General features: G+C 39.1%; 1 protein-coding gene across 5 annotated transcripts in view; it reads right to left on the reverse strand.

Annotated features, from left to right (window-relative positions):
* hdac7a (histone deacetylase 7a) overlaps positions 1-17,807 on the reverse strand; it is an 84,660-nt gene that overhangs the window by 6,068 nt on the left and 60,785 nt on the right. For all 5 annotated transcript variants that reach the window (XM_088082494.1, XM_088082497.1, XM_088082496.1 and 2 more), the window contains 10 exons: positions 16,210-16,413; positions 15,278-15,500; positions 14,343-14,476; positions 13,765-13,885; positions 13,216-13,265; positions 12,227-12,334; positions 9,985-10,040; positions 8,777-8,864; positions 8,511-8,630; positions 8,305-8,402 (listed from right to left, as the gene is read on the reverse strand). In XM_088082494.1, the coding sequence (XP_087938620.1) occupies positions 8,305-8,402; positions 8,511-8,630; positions 8,777-8,864; positions 9,985-10,040; positions 12,227-12,334; positions 13,216-13,265; positions 13,765-13,885; positions 14,343-14,476; positions 15,278-15,500; positions 16,210-16,413 (1,202 nt within the window). The remainder of the gene's footprint in view (positions 1-8,304; positions 8,403-8,510; positions 8,631-8,776; positions 8,865-9,984; positions 10,041-12,226; positions 12,335-13,215; positions 13,266-13,764; positions 13,886-14,342; positions 14,477-15,277; positions 15,501-16,209; positions 16,414-17,807) is intronic.

Raw genomic sequence — 17,807 nt, forward strand, 5'->3', positions numbered from 1 at the left:
TAAAAAGCAGAAGAATACCACAGTGGATAGTTACGCAGTCACAGGAGGGGAGAGTTCCTGCACAAGTCTCAGTGATAACTTAGGAAATCTGGTCTCTGTGGACTCTGACTCTGTGCCAGTGATTCTACAGGAAGGTTTAACACATAGTTCTGGAAAACCATTTAAAAGCTCAAGAACTGCAGTCATCACAACTGTCAAAAAGCTGCAAGAAATACTCTTAACATTGCTGTACTGAGTGCACCGCTGAGAGGAGTCGCTTTTGACGTTTTATCACTCAGTGGGTCGAAGTTGAATCACTGTTGGTACAGAGAAATGTATTTTTGTTGAATGGGACACAAAATAGAAAGAGGAAAGTTGACATTAAAAGAATCAAATCTGAACAGAAGCATGCTTCAATACATGATATTGATAATATAGGCTACTACTTGATTCAAAGGTTGATTAACTCAAACAGCTGCTATTGTCAAATGTATTTAATTCTCAAATGAAAGACTTTAGAAGCAATTTCCATAGGATGTCGATGTTTTTAGACTGCCTGACTGCAACATTATGTTTTCACTGCTGACTGTTTTGGCCAGGTCTCCCTTAAAAAAAGAGATTCTTATACTTAGTGGGACCAACCTGGTTAAATAAAGGTTAAATTAAAAATAAACAAATGAAATAATTAGTCAGAGAAAATCCCAATATTGTTTTCAAGGACACATCTAGGGGTAGGGTGTCTTGATTCTCATTGGGATGGAGGCATATGGCTATGTTTTAGGACTACATGCACACTCCAAAGTGAATGATTATGAAAAATCATTGCCAAGCAAGCAAATAAAGAAACCCATTAATGTTTTTTCTTCACTGGTAAAGTTATAAAAAATTATTATAACCACCATATTTTCTTAGTTTAATGTTGCTTCAATGTATTATGGTCCTTTTCTTTATAAAAAGCACAAAAACAACAACATAAAATACTAACAGAATGCCAGGTTTTGGTAGCTAACTAGCTATCTTGCTGGCATTACAGTTTTATTGCTGATTTCTGCATTACAAGTTTCATGTCATATAATGCCTGAAATTTAACTTATGCCAAGCAGTGAAAATACTGCAGTTTTTATGCTCCTCTTATATCATTGCATACTGACAGTGTTGCTAAGATTAGCCTACAGATCACTGCTAGTGACCTGGTAAAGAAACAGTGTTCTTCTTATCTGATGACTTCTTTGCTCGAGTGACAGCGTGAAAAGTATGTTGTGAATGAATCACATGCATCCATGTGTGTGTGTGTTTTTTAATCTCCATCAGAGAAAGGACAAATGCATTATGATATTTTTGCCATTGGCATGTTATGTCTGATTATGTAAACGTCATTGATGACAACTGATGATGTAATAGCATCTTGAAGGGTTGTCCCATTTCTTAAGGGTAAGTTTCAACTACTAGCCCTCGTAATTCTCTTGGGGGAAGAGAGGGACTCAAAAATTATGGTAGGTGTAAAAATAAAAAATGGGATTGAGCCTATAACTTTTCTTCAGTTTGCTCATGAAAACTGTTATTAATTGTACGAAACGTAGCTGTCCAATCAAACAAGGCATTTCAAAACTTTAAAGTGTCCTCGAGATGACAGATATTCATGATCAAATCTAAAAAAAGTCATTAACATGACAAATTACACCAAGATTTGGCTAATCTTGGAATCAGCAGCTCAAACGGAGTTGACAAAGGACCTTTGTTTCAGTGCTGGACAAGCTGCACAGCCTTGAGTAAGACAAGTCTGCTTGACAAAGTCATATTGTTTTGTCAGCTCTTATGCTGTAGCTGCTTAGTGTTGTTTGCGGACATCAAACAGATGAATACTTCCTTAATGCTATTGTTGTTAGGAAGAGAGCGTTGCCGTCCTGAGGCGGAGGGAGGTGGAGGGAGGCTCGGCTCGGCGGCACGATGCTGTCGGCGGAGTTCAAAGCCGCAGTGTGTGAGTCTGTTTCCCATTAGAGGCTTGTCACTCTCCTCACGTCATTGACAACACAGAGAAAAGAGGAAAAACAGTCCATCTGGGATCCATTTACCTTCATTATTCTGCCTGGGGACTTTGGAGACCTCCCTCCCTCCCCTTTACACACACACACACACACACACACACACACACACACACACACACACACACACACACACACACACACACACACACACACACACACACACGCACACGCACACACACACATGCACACATTCAAGCATACATATCCAAACACATTCTGCTGTAATGACTGCATGCAGATGGACAACATGAGCTCATAGACAAAAGGAGGACACAGGAAGATAAAACGCAACAAGCACATTCCAATATGAGCTTCTGCACGCAAACACACAACACAGAGACATACACAACACATTTTCACATACGGAGATGCAAACACACACAGCGGAAATGATCTTTCATCCTGTTGGTGGTGTTTGACATCATTTCAGTCAAAGTGGACTGAAACTTTATCGTTGTCACGGTGATATAAAGCAGAGCACGCACACACTCTTCACTCATCCCCGCACATACACACACCTAACCGCAAAACCCCGACCCCACCTCCTCTGTGGACCCATTAAAGCTGCCACGCTCCCCCCGGAGAGAGTAACTACAGACAAACTAATGGAAAGATGGAGGGAAGGAGGGAGGGCGGAGGAGAGGAGGGGACGCTTATTAAAGATCAATCAAGGGCGGAGAGGAAGAGGGAGAATGTGTGTGTGTGTGTGTGTGTGTTTGGTTGTGTGTGAGGGTCGGGGTGATGGAAAATAAAGGGGGGGGTGAGAGTGAAGGATAAGGTGAAAATGCAACAAAGCTCCCCTCTGAAGTTGAAGCAAGCACTCACAAACTTTAACTCATAAAATATATTCCATTAAAAGGCTTATACACTTCATTTTATGTTTTTTTCCACAGACCATCTAACATTTGCAAACTAATTAATTACAAAGGAGGTGTATGGTGCATAAGCTGCGTGTGTGAGGTGGGGGAGCCTTTTAGATTTTAGCTTTAAGAAAAGAAAAAAATGTTCTTTATTTGGTTGTTAAGGTAAAGGGCCTAAAAAGAGATAATGTGGACCTAAAGGCTAATCATAATAGTTAATAGTTATTCCCACGAGACTTTTCCTTTCAAAATAGCTCAAAATATTGCCAACTATTACCTCTGAATAATTACACTTCATGTATGTACTAACTGACAGCTCTGTTCTGATCTGTAAAGCTCATGGAGACATTGGCTGTGATATTGGGCTCTTTAATCAAACTGTACATCTCATCTGACTTTCTGGTGAAAATGACCATTTCATCACAATAGGTCTCATTCACAAAGGGTATGTACACACAAATATGTGCTTAACAGTGGTGGATGAAGTAACTGCCAGCCACACTTAAGTAAAAGTACAGATATCTTATCAGGAAATAACTGTGGCTGAAGTTAAAATCACCTTTTAGAATACTTGTTGAGTAAATGTCTCAAAGTATCTGATGTTTATTGTACTTAGATATCAAAAGATATGTTATGATATTAAATGTGCTTAAGTATTGGAAGTAAAAGTACAAGTGACTGCTGTTAATAAAAAAGTAATCGGTCAGAATTTTGGGAATTATGTAGCTTAATTCTTTGTAAGAGACACCACTTTAAAAATGGTGTGCACATTACACTTGAAGAAAAATAAAGTCTTTTTAGGAACTCCCTTCCTTTGCTTTTGTAATAAGAAACTAAGATGTTTCGGGGAAACGGAGAAAAAAGAATGCATTTTATTTAGGATATGTAGTGGAGTAAAAGTAAAAATTGACTGAAAAATTAAACTCAAGTAAAGTACAGATACTGCAGAAAAATATTTGAGTACTATGACAAAGTAATAACACTTTGTTAGATGACAGCACTGGTGCTTAAAGCATACAAATGCATATACACAAATAATGAAGCAACTAACTGCACTATTGCCACACTTCCTTTGCATCTTTAGAGATCGTTTCACTGGAATTGTGATGCTTGGCAACAGCATGGGTTCATGTTTACTTCCTGTCAGCTGATCATGCACATACACTGCAAAACATGCCAACTGAAAATACGAAAGGACCCATTTACAATATTTGTGTTTCTAGTTTGAAACAGTCTTTAAAGTTTTGTTGTGACATCACAACTTTACATAAGTCCTGACGTCACATTGAAAGGCACAACTTCTAAATACAGAAGGTGCATTTCTTTGTGGATTGAACATTTTCACAAATCTTACTGTATTTATTTAGCGCCTATACCTGCTAAATACTAAGCGGTACTAAAAACATATATTGAAATCACACTTTTTATAACATGGGACTTTTAACAAAAGCCAAAGCATATTAAATCTGCATTCATTAAAAAAAAGGCTGTAATAGACAACAATATAAAACCCTTGATTTAGTAATGCACTGACCAAATGTATTAAATATCTATGAAAATGACCTTATTTCATACTTATCAATTATAATCATAACTGTAATATATAACTATGGGTATCCCAGTCTTAGCTCATACTGCAGCACAGGAGAATGTCCATATGGAAATGTAACACTTTTGGTTTTATGTACTATTTCCATGGCATTGCGCTTATGTAGCTGATTTTAAGTGGTAACCTATATACCGGCATCTAGGGTATATGAAAGACTCCAATTTTTCTCCCAGCAGGTTATGGCTTGTCTGGCCGTGGCTTTAGAAAAGAGCGCATCCTCAACTGAAACATGTTTGAACAGAGTGATAAACTTGCCTATCAGTGTGTCAAAACAACAGCACCGCTTTCTCCATGACACACCTTTGGCCAAACATATTTCCTTAGATAAAAAAATGTGGGCATAGCAGTATGCTAGTTGCAGACAGCGGGCACAAACTTGTTCAGTATAATCTTAATTTACCAGCATACAAAAGTGATAAGAACAAAATCAGCAGGTGGCCATGTGTCTCGAGTCCAGCAGTAACTTTGCGTGCACACTTATTTTGAGTGCAAAGTGAGGCCCAGTGTCCTCTGTTCAAGTCCACCTTTGTTTTTAGTTCTCATCTCTCTCTTTCTACCCACAATTCCTTTCACATGTTGTACTCTGTACTTGCTAATAAAAAACAAAAGGTGATCTAAAAATAGTTCTTTCTCTCTCTGCCATATATAAAGGCACCGTTTCTGTTTCTACTGTAGAAATTTGAGTTTTCTATACCATTCAGCTCAAGTTTCACCTTGAATCTGTGACCCCAACTCTCATATCACATCTTTAAATGGGTATTATATTCTATAACTGAGCAGACAATCTGTGTCTATCTGAAAAGTTTTGATGTGGTCAACTCTCAACATCTGGGGCTGCAGGCAGATTAAAACAAACAGAGAATTACTTAGAACTTCTATTAGGTCCAGATCTGAATACCAGGCCATACGATTGGCATTATGAAGTAAAAAGGATACTTTGAATCACTTTTTGTCTTTCCCATTGAACTTGAGGGGGGGACGTCTGATTACTTTGGAGACTGGTTCAACTCAATTTTGTCATTAAATACTTTTCAAAACATTTTCTGTTTTAAATTTGACAAAAATATTTTTTTCCTGTAACTTATAATGACAGGGAAACAAAAACCTACAAACCTCAGTCTACTTGGAGTACACAGAAAAGCCAGAAACGTCCAAAACTTTAGGGAGGTCTCTCGCCATGAGAACAAACACTGGAGCCAACATTACCTAGTTCACTGTGCTCACAGCTTCTCCTGCTCAGCTCTGATGTGACGGGACAAACAGGGAGGGACAGATTTGGATCTAAATTATGAGCAGATGGATCTGCAAATTTCAAATGTTAAGCAATTCAAAACTGCTTTAAAAGCTTTTTTTCAGACTCTACAGGGGACACCAATATGAAAAGATGATATCTAAATCCAATATCTGGTTGTAAAACTTGTTTTTCTCCATCCAATTGGCACAATCTCTGTAAATGGGATAATCTTCAAATAAGTCTTCGAATAAAAGACCTCTTGGGCTTTTGTCTCCATTCACCCCCATGGAAATGTAATCTAATATAACCACCTGTACTCAGCTTGCAAGCACATTTAAACTGTTGGCAAAATTGGACATGTCAGCCAGGCCGCTAGGAAGCACGCCGGAATTTGAAGCCAATTTGACACAGTGACCAAACCCTGTGACTACAACTTCTGGGTCCATCACATAATGTCATGGGGGCCCAAGATTTTTTTCCATAGACTTACATTGGAAAAGAGACATAAAATTGTGGATACATTTTCTAAGTGTCACAACCCACCAAATGTGGGTAGATTTTTCACTTCAATCTCTGAAGGCCATCTGCCACACTGGAGGGTAAATGTTTGTACCAAAAAAAGTCATGTATTAAACAATGCTGAGAGTCTCTGCAGTGTTTTGGTGTCATTTGGGGGAGCATGTTGGTAAAAAAATATGCTTTTTCATCTACTAGCCACCTTGGCCGGTTAGTCAAAAGTTAATTTCAGACACTGTTTGGAAAGTCAAGAGGAGCCACACAATTAAACCATGTTATCAAAATTCAAGTTAGCAAAGGAGCTACACTGGAAGTTAGCTTCTCGGCCAGCGAGGTCTCTACTATGCATGCTCTGAGGCCGAAATGATGCAGAGATGGTAATTTCCAGGCAAACCTTTTTGGCCATAAACACCACAAAGCAACTTTCAAAGAAATGACAGAGGCCCTGCATTCAAGGCTGTATCCAGTTTTCTTTATACATCCATGATGTCACTGCAATGGATGTTAACTGTTCTCCCTCAAAAACACTGGGTGCACAACCCCCCTGGTTTAAATAATTCTCAGAGTAAAATATATTGCTCCGCTCTGCAGGGAGGTCAGAGGTCAGGATCATGCTACAGAAGAGAGTCCTGGAACTGGAGTATATTTTTAAATTTAACAACACTTTAAAAGGAAGGACAGCCTCCTTAAGCATCAGGTTCTCTTCCTTACCATATTTAAAACTCCTCAGCAGTTTTATGTTTGAATACATCTCACATTGGTTGTTAGTCTTGTATAATACTGGAGGTTGACAGTAATTACAGGAACTCGATTCACTAAGGCAGATCATTGCTGAAGCTGCCCACCTACTGTCATTTCATTAGCCTCAGGATCCTGGCCCACCCATCTGATGACTATGCGTGTGAGAGCATGTTTGAGCTAGTGTGTGTTGTATACAAACATATACATGCCTGTGTGCTTGCGCACAATTTCCCCCCTTATGTCTGCGACTTTTCCAGTAACCTTGCGGCTGCCACAGTTTCCTTGAGGTTGGATGTACCAGACAACCAAAAAGCCCACACCACTGAACCTTTATTGGTGCCAAACACCCCCTGATGACAATTATCCAACCCACAATCAGGAAGTAATGCTCCGCAGTCTGTCAAACACAAGACCTGGAGACCATTTACTGCAAAGCATCCAAAGTTATTGGAAACAGGAAGCGCCAGACACATGCTCTCCAAATGAGGAGGATTATTAATTACGCAAGAAGTGCGTCAGAGACAGTGTGAAGCTGAGCCTCTGATCAGCTTAAGTGTGTTTGTTGTGGCTCAGTGGAAAGGAAACTAGAGAAACTGGCTGATTACAGCTCCACTGACTGTCCTCATTCTGATCAATAAAAACTGGAACACAGCTGGTGGCAAAGCTATTGGAATACTGAATTAACTTCAATTTTTTTCTGTTGCCCAATCTACTAGATTCCACATCCAAGACACAAATTAAAGACACAAAGATAAACTGACTGTATTAGGCTAACTTTTAGGGCATGCTGAAACGGAGCAAACATCTACTTTATCTCACCTTCTCCATCATGTTTCAACCACCAGACTTTCTGTTATGCATAACAGACACAACCGCAAAAGTTAAAAAGGTATTTTCTAATCGTTGAATCTGAGAACCAGCAGTAGACAATAGTATTTTTTTAAATTACAACTTCATTCTCCTCACATGGCCCTAATACTCTGTCTCAACATATAAATGGGTGACAAATTAAAGACAAAAAGTGGAGAAACATAACAAAATGAGATACTTTCAAAAAAGGCAAGAGGGATCTGTATGTTTTTGTATGTAAGTATGCAGTGATGTGAATCATGTGCTGTATCCTTCACAGTAACCTCAGCCCGACTGAACACACATGGAAGATTTTGCTGCAACGTGGGATGGTGTTCATCCCTGCAGAATAGTTCCAGAGACTGTGTTGTCAGTGTTGTTTTTTCCTTTGATACGTCACTCATCTGTATCTGTCGTGTTATCTTGTAAGCATGTGTTCCAGCGTTTAAACAGAGCAGCAGTTGGTTCTACCTGAATGCAGCGAGGTACTCTGCATCTCCCATTGGCGGGTCCAGGCCTCCTGTCCATGCCACGTTCACATTGAAGCCCTCGCCTGCTCCAGAACCAACCTACACCCAAACATAAACATGTTGCATTTCATTCATATGTCAGGCTCTTATAAAAGGTATAATACAATGTACAACATGTACATACAATGCGACCTTGACGTCACCCACCTCAGCTGGCGACCCGCTGCCGGGGAAGAAGTTTCCATCATCATAGCGATGAAGTGAGATGTAGAGAACGCTGGAGTCATTGTAGAACACTTCCTGGGTGCCGTTACCATGGTGAACATCCTAGCAACAGGATGAGGAAGACATTTTAGTATGATACATAGAAATACAAAAGGATATACATTCACTATTGAGTATCACAGTACACACAAGTATTATGAGAATGATTTTTTCGTCAATGTTAACACTGCAGCATGAGGCCATCTTACCCAGTCAACTATGAGGATCTTGCTGACGCTGAGCTTGTGTTGGAGCTGCTTTGCGGCGATGGCCACAGAATTGAAGTAGCAGAAACCCCTAATAGACACAGATAGAGAGAAGTTAGGACTTTTAAAGGATTACCTTATCATTTTTTTAACCAGCTTTGTATCATAACAATGTTTGTATCATGAGTAAACAGACTTTTTTAAACTTCCCTCCATTTTACTAGTGCCAAGATCTTCCTGCTCATCTCTTGGGTAAAATATGCTAAATGATACATTTTGTGTCATTTGGCAGATTTTTGCTGGCTATTGAGCCGCTTAAACTATAGATTGTACTTTTATATTTTTAAAAGCCTTCCACCATGGACACAAACAGTATAGGAGTGGCTCAACAGAGAGAACAAACTAAGATCAAACGGTCAAACTAGACAGTGCTGATTAAATATGGTGACATTCATTTTTCCCGTATTGTGCACAGGGTATTGTGTTAGCTGTAGGTTATCCACCTCTTGAGTAAAAGTGAATGCCGCAGCCTATTTCCTCTGGTCATGTAGCACTAATTTCAAAAGTATTTGCGTCTCTCTACTGCATAGACAGCCCAGTTTTATAAAAAGACAATCTACCCAGCACTGAAATACCTCTCTAATGGAGTTAAAAATACAGAGAGCCTCTTTTAACATTAATTTCTTATGCTGAATTATAAGATATTATACTGGAAACACTGACTGAGCTCTGGCTGTGTGCAGTGTCATTCAGGTTTTAATGAAAATTCTAGTTTGTTTTTATGTTGCACCAGTTTTTCATGAGAACATCTGCTAATGTACATGTCAGAAATAAAAAAAAAAAAAACACTACAGTAGCTGAACTCAGGATAAACGATAAGACTAAGACTATTAGTAGCCCAAGTGTCAGTAGAAAACAAAAACAACATAATATAATTCATCTTCCTTATTTTTGTCTCTTTGTTGTCTCCCCATCACATCATAAATATCCTCCACAGAGAGGCTGCTGACAGTGCAGCAACGGCAGGAAAACTCACTGTGGTCAGGCTGAGCATGTGACTGACACACACACACACACACACACACACACACACACACACACACACACACACACACACACACACACACACACACACACACACACACACACACACACACACACACACACACACACACACACACACACACACACACACACACACACACACTTACATTGGATTGGTGGGGTCTGCGTGATGCCCGGGCGGCCTGACCACAGCAAAGCCGTTCTATGCAGAAAGAGAAGATGATGCTATTAATCAGTGTTTCACTGGATATAAAGAACTTAAAGTGTGCTGGTCAGAAACAACAGTCTTTTAAAGTTAAAGGCTTTTATTATGTATAAAAATATAACAGTTTTGGCACACATGAATAAAGAAACCTCTTCCTTAAAGATATAATCACACTGCTAAAACTTCAAAACATGTCATTTAGAAACTAATAGACAATTCTAAGACAGATAAACACTAGACAAAAACGTGGTCATAGGTTTGTTTACATCAGCTTTATTCTTAAATAATATAACTGAAAATCACTGCTACGTTACAGAAAATGCCTCATTTTCACTTTAAATTTCTGGGAACCTCTAAAAACATGTTGGAAGTCCTTTGTTATTTCTGTGTGTTCACACAGAGTATGAGGGCTTTAGACGACCTTATACAATTCTAAATGTGAATTTAAGGTTGTTTTTTCACTTCACTGGTTTACTAGAAGGTAAAACTCAAAGCCACAGAAGATCAAATGCTGCATGTAAAGACAATGGAGGCCACTGAAGATACTTATTTTGATGTAAATGAGTATATAATATACATTCCCTACCATAAGTGTAGCTCAAAAACAGCTTTTCTAAGGTGAAGTGGTTGTTTTGTGGTTGTTGTGGTGTAATGGTTGTGTACTACCACTGCTCAGTATAGACTCAGCCTTTGGGCGGTTTATATTGTTTTTCATTCTCCGCCTGCATGCTTGCCTTGTCTTACACAATCGTTGTTTTTTAGGGTCAAACTGTATGGATTGAAGATGTTTGTTTTTTGTTTTTTTTTTTACAATTGACCACTTAGATTAAAATAAAATAAAATCATGTTCATCCCAGAATTTTAATGACTGTGAGGACGAAAAAGCAGTTAGACCACGATGAGACCGGAAAACTCTTTTCTGAAACCCAGTCATGTCTGAAGTGGGTTAGTAGCTCCTTAAGGCAGGGTGAGGCACGCTTCTTTGCTGGATGCATTTCTAAGTTCTCTAGAATTACATCACGATACTTTGGGTTACCAAAGTTGCCTCTGACCCATGACCCAGTCAGTTCCTGAAAAGCAGGGATGCTGTATGCATGCCTATGACCTAAAACTAGTCATTTTTAACCATCTGACACAATGAACCTGCATTTAGTCAGCAAGGTTTGGTAAAGGAGGTTTTCTTTCTTACTTATTTACTTACTTGTGGCAGCAACAATTAACTACAATATAACTGCACTTTACCTTTTGTATAACTGTCTGCATTAGCTTCTTACTTTACTACATTTATCTGAGAGCTTGAGTTACTTGACAGATTAAGATTTTTTTGCATTTAAAACATATGAAGGGTTTATAAAATATGATATTTTGTTAGAAATTAAATTACCATACAGCTGATACAAGTACATCTGCAACAATCAATGAGTCAATTCAAAGAAAATGAATTGCCAACTATTTTGATAAACATTTAAGTCTTTTTCTATTTATATGAGATTTTTTTTCTTTTTTCATATAGTTATTTGGATGCTTTTTCTTTTTGTAAATGATAATGACTTTGGGGGTATTTTTTCTTTTTCTATATATCATTTTGAGGTTTGGGGTGGGGTTTTTTGAAATAATTTGGGGTCTTTAGTTGTTTTTTTAGAAGTTTGGAGGTTTTGGGTATGTTTTTTGGAAGATTTGTCTGTATTAGGTACTTTTACTTTAAATACTTTAAATACACATTCCTGATTATACTTAATTACTTTAACTTGAGTAACATTTTCAATGCAGAACCTTTACTTGTAATAGAGTATTTTTACAGGGTGGTATTGGTACTTTTACTTAAGTTAAGGATCTGAATACTTCCTTCACCTCTTGATAGATATTATTAATGTTTGTTTATTAACTTGCCCTTGGTCTCACATCATTTAGCAAAAATGGCCCCTGGGCAAAGCAAGTTAAATATCCCTGCTTTAAACTATGTCTGAATTCTCTACATCACCCCCATACCTGGAGCAGACAGTGCTTACAGCAAGGTGGTTGACTCAAGTAACAAACTGCCCAACAGAAAGGAAATAAAAACTCTGCGATAAGGACGACTAACTGTATCCACATCCATTCAATTCCAACAAGTTGTCTCAAGACGTCTAATCTGGAATTGACAGAATGACATTGTGCTCTTTCTCCCAGATTCAGTTACTCACCTTTAGCTCTCCTTTGGCTACTCTGAAGGCCAGCTCAACAACGCTGCCCGCTGCCATGCGTGATGCTGTTGAGGTGTGAGACTCATTCCAGATGGTGTCATTATCAACCTGCCAACCAAAAGACAAAAGATGGAGGACACTGAATGACAGAATGAAAGCAAACAGCGTGGAGATATTTATATCTGTTACATAAGCCTGACTACTGTATGTCTCATTTCACTTCCTTTTTGGTAATGGCACCTTGTTTTTTTTATCATGGTAGTTGTTGGTTTTAATAAAATTACCCTAACTTCCTTATTTTTTTTGCTTTGATTTTGATTTTATCATGTTAGCTGGCATTCTATTAATTATTGTTTTTACTGCATTACACAATGCATTATTGCCTTTTATGTACCTTGTATTTCTTTAATCATGTGTATCTGTGTTGAGGCAGATATGAACCCATGTGCCTTTACTGGAGAGCACTTTGGGTCACCTCCGATTGTATTTCAATGTGCTGACCTGACTTGACTGAAATCTCTCTGGAACAGTGAAAGAAAACTGGAGGCTCTCTCTGGGACATGGATGACCAAACATACAGCTGTGCCTCCAGAGTAAAAATGTCCAGACCCACAGTGCTGGTAATTTTCCCTCTCCACTCTGTTTTCTTTCTCTCCTCTGTTTGTTCACAAACTGGCATTACTGTCCATCTGGCTCGGACAATGAAATCCGAGGCATTTCTTTTATCCCCGGTCATGGACATGTTGTTCTCATTAGCTCTGACTTGTCATGGTCCGACATGGACTGTCAGGCAAACGTACGCGCTGGGCCGAGCCAGCTCTCTTTTCCTCTTTAATATCCTGTCTTTCCTGTCATTTTCTCTTGCCTGTCTTCTTTGTCTTTTCTTTGAAACAATATCGTCTTTCATCAACGCAGCATTGTATAGCTTTCATTAAGAGCTTTGGAGAATTACACTGTGATCAAAAATAGAGTTGTGTGCTTTCTCTTACCCCTACACCCCCACATGGTAACATGACAAACATCCTTTGAGAGAGGATTCCTGTGGAGACAGAAACATTAAAAATGACTTCATATTTATACATTTATTCAATTACGTTTCGCTTCTTATTGTTTTCATCATAATTATTTTATGCCAAAACATCTAATAAGAAGAAAAGCCATAAAATGACCTATCATAAACCATCAAATTAAGAGTGGTCATGGTATGACATGATTTGCGATTAAATGTATGACCATCACGTTTGTCGTTTCTTTTTTACTTAGTTAACATAGTTTGAGGACAAAAATATGAACACAATATTTGTCGGACTTGTAAATTAAAAGTTTATGTTGCAGCTTTAATTTTATTATTGAGAAGATCTGGACATCTGGAACTCTGTTTCTTATTGATGTTCCCAATCACATTTACTCTGCAAATAAAACCCTTTCATGGTCACTACTGAATCACTCCAAAGTGTTTTTCAAACAACAAAATTTGGCTCTGAGTTAGGGACACATTTTCAGAATTTACAAGTATAGCAGTGTGAGGAGTTTCATACCGGCCAGTTTGCGGTTATCCAGTTTGAGTCTGTTGAGAGGGTTGGTGCCGTAGAGCAACACGTGGCGCTCTGTATGGACCGACTGCAACTCCTCCAGAGTGGCTTTACGACCACGAATCGTCTGCATCGAACAACACATTTTCATTTCACTTTTTTAATATAATACTGTATTTAGATGCTGCAGACAGAGACAATATACATACTCAAGGATCAAGAATATGACATTACATAGGGAAATCTGTGCACATGGATAATGTATAACTTAATGAATAATAATGTCAAACAGAAAGAAAGCTGGATTCTTCCCTACTTAAAGCTTGTAAACTCAACCGATCTACTTTCAGACAGACAAATAAAATCTATTTTGTAGGCTGGATCAGGACGACATGTAATTAAAATAGCAGGTTTTATAATTCAAGTTGTTGTGACCGCTCAGATAAGATGTAAACACACATGAGATATAATGAGATAATGTCAGTGAATAGGCACCTCCTTATCGACATTACTAATACCAGACAAGCCTCATCAGTGTGTGTGTGTGTGTGTGTGTGTGTGCGTGTGTGTGTCCCATGTCATACCTCACACTGTCCCCTCAGGCCTCTCTCCTGCAGTCTGGACCAGATGCTCTGTATCCTCCCAGCATGCTCTGGGTGACTGCTGTTGTCTCCACATGTACACTGGTGCTTCAGCATCTGAGAATCATACACCAGGCCTGCATACACACACACACACACACACACACACACACACACACACACACAAAGATCAACATTTTGCACTCGTGGCAGTCAAATCTTCACTTCCCCTGTATTGTATTCTACTTCTACCTTTGGAGGACTTTTTATGACTTTTTCAGACATAACATTAAATCCAGATGAAGACACAAGTCATGCATTGCTTACCCTTAAGAGTTTAAACACCCCACAATATGTTTAGGACAAACACCTAGACAGTTCTTTGAGTCTTTAATTCCACATGTTCCAAAGGGCAGAAGTGTTTTAATTGATCTATAAAATATGAGTCACAGAAGACCTTGCCAGCTGCTGCCAAATCAGTCGTTCATTAAAGTACGTTCAAAATGGTGTTTCAATTACACTTGATTTTATTTCCTCTTCGTGTTGAATTCACATTTTAAGATCATCATGAGGTTGGTGAGCTTCTTTATTTGGTTGGTTGGTTGGATCATGAGTAGGACCTCAGGGAGAACAGCCATTCATTTTTGATTTTCCTTCATTTGTCACTGAAATACTTAGCTCTGCTGGTCTGCACATGATGCATGATGCTGGAAATTATATGAATATCATTTTTGGTTCTTTTACTTCTTTCATTATTATTATTTGGAACATGACTGTATATTAGGGAGAGAGAAGAACAGCGACATGTAACAAGGATCCCCAGTTGAATTTGGACCAAGGACACTGCAGTTACATGATGGGCTATTTAACCCCTTAAGATGAATTTGGAATATCACTGAGAGAATGATTATACCCACTTGTTATAATATCTGACTTACCCGTGGTGAAGCGTGGTTTGCTGCTGGTGTCCTGTGTGGCCAGGCTCAGGGGTTTCTCAGGCAGAGTGAGAGAGGTGGAGGCCGGGGACGACTGTGTGCGTGACAGGGGGCGATGGACCCCCAACCCACTACCAACACCGCTGCCACGTATCATGGGCACTGCCAGGGTCTCCATCTGTCGATGCAGCTGCTGCAGTTGCTTCTGCTGTTCCCATAGCAACGACTACAGAGAGTAAGGGTGATGGAGATGAGACAGAATCAAGTCATACCTATATTTCTAATTCTTTCTAACACTATAAAAATAAAAGAAGGCAAATTTAAGAGGGAAGTTTAGAACAGAAAGTATTAACCACAGAAACTATCTGTGAGTATCTGGCTCTTAACATTCAGTTCCATTGCTACACATATGGTATGCAGCTGTACGTCCCTCTAAAACTCGCTAAGTGATTTGTATTCAAGGCTGATATTAAGTGCAGAAAGCAACAGAACTCCTTCCAGCTGAATGTCAATAAAGTCTGAGATGTTTTTATTTGGCCCCTACAATCCGACCTGTGCCGTCAACAGCAATCTGGGTCTGTCTATATCAAGTATACTGCTTTGAATCTGGAAGTCATTTTTGAAAAATCAGGTTACAAATCCATTTAATACCTTCTAATAAAGCCTGACTGCTGACAGTGTGATCAGCTACTGACACACTTTTTGAAAGAGCAACAGCTCAGCTTACAGTGCATGCACCCTATAACTAAATCATGCTATAATAACATCTTTGATGTAATGAGTATTTCTCAAACCACAGAACCATGCAATGCTTACTCGGATCATGCAAGTCTTACGCCGCCACCTACAGGACTAACAGATGAAGGACAGTCATTTTATTCCATCTATTGACCAGCTTTCTAGCTCATGTGTGAAACTGAGTTGTGTTTTCCAACCTGGTTGAGTATGAGTGCATGTTGCAGGTTCAGTTGCTCTTCCTGGCTCTTGGATGCAGTTGGCTCCGTCTCCCTCAGTGACTCCGACCTCACTCTGCTCTGATAGGCTGGCTCTGTGGGTGACGTCCCGCCACCGTCCTCTGAGTCCATATCCTCAGAGGGGATCTGATGCAGTCTGGGCTTCTCACTGGACTTGGACATCAGCTGCAAAAACACACAATTAAAAGAAATTAAGTGGAAAAATTATGAATGTGTTTGCAGTTATTCATTCACATGAAGACATCATGCAATCAGACAGCAGACTGAAAAATGCATATACAGAAATGCTGATATGAAATACTGGTGTTTTCCATTTGCTGTTTTCAGTCACCTCTTAAATTCTGTTATATAGGATGAATGTTATCTGAACCACGCTAAAGCAGGGGGTATATGCATGTAAATATGGGTTGCTGAGTGGGAAAAAATGCCTTGTTCCACATAGAAATGTGGAATTTTTACAGGGCTCTCCAACATCAACCCATTTGGGATCACAAAATATCAACACAAGCTGCATAAATTGTCTGAAATCTCCTGATGGTTGTTGTTGGAGGACACATCAGTGCTACAATGTGCAAGTGTTGAAATATGTAAACTGTGATGTCCACATCTAACATTGCAGCCTTGAGATTGTTGTGGTTCTCATTCTGAAGACGCAGCACCACAAGAATATTAAGAAACTTCTTTACATCACAAGGTAATTTCATATTCAGCCGTTACACTCTGCAAGACTTAGCAAGGGCAGCCATCGTCAATAAATCTGCTGCCATATTTGCCCTCTATGCTGCTTTAACAGTTTGTACTTTGCAAAATAGAGTCTTCAAATCTTTCACCAGGAGGCTAACTTGAAGACATTTTTCCAGGATTCAGCTTTTAAGTCACCTGGTTAAAACATGGCAGCAAAAATGGTATTTCAACACCGTAATCACAGCCTCAGTGAATGTCTGTATAAATCCAAATGACTGACAGGCAGACTGAATAGATATGCTGTTTTCACTGAGTATATCAAGTTCTGCATTCCTACCACTATAATCACAAGACTGAACAAAGACAAAACTTAAGAATTGGCTGTTAGCACATTAAACACACACCACACCAGACTCAACCATTTCTTGGACTCATCACCACTGTACCAGCAAAGACTCCATGTCATTTGCATGCTATCCCCTCACCCCCTGCTATTTAAAAAAAAAAAAAAGAAAAAAAAAGTGAAATTTGGGTCGTGCATTACCTCACCTGGAAAAGTGGGCGCCCAATGTACAAATGCTATGTCCAGCCTCGGCCCTGGCTGTATGTTGTCCCCAATTTCTTTGCCCCTTTCACACTACAGCTGTCCCATTTAATAAAGGCCAAAAAAAACTAAAATAATAATAATAAATCGACCCATCCTGCTGTACTGTTCCCCATTTCTTCAGCTCAACACCTCAAACAAATTTACTCGCATCACAAACAGCCTCCAAAATCATCTGCTTCCCTACATCCCATCTTAGCTTAGAAGTGAATGGCTGAGCAACTGCATGCCTGTTACCATACTTATAACAGCAATGACACTAACAAATCCG

This window comes from Plectropomus leopardus, chromosome 9 (genome assembly GCF_026936395.1).
Source record: "Plectropomus leopardus strain MGB_pleo_1.0 chromosome 9, ASM2693639v1, whole genome shotgun sequence".
NCBI classification, from domain to species: Eukaryota; Metazoa; Chordata; class Actinopteri; order Perciformes; family Serranidae; genus Plectropomus; species Plectropomus leopardus.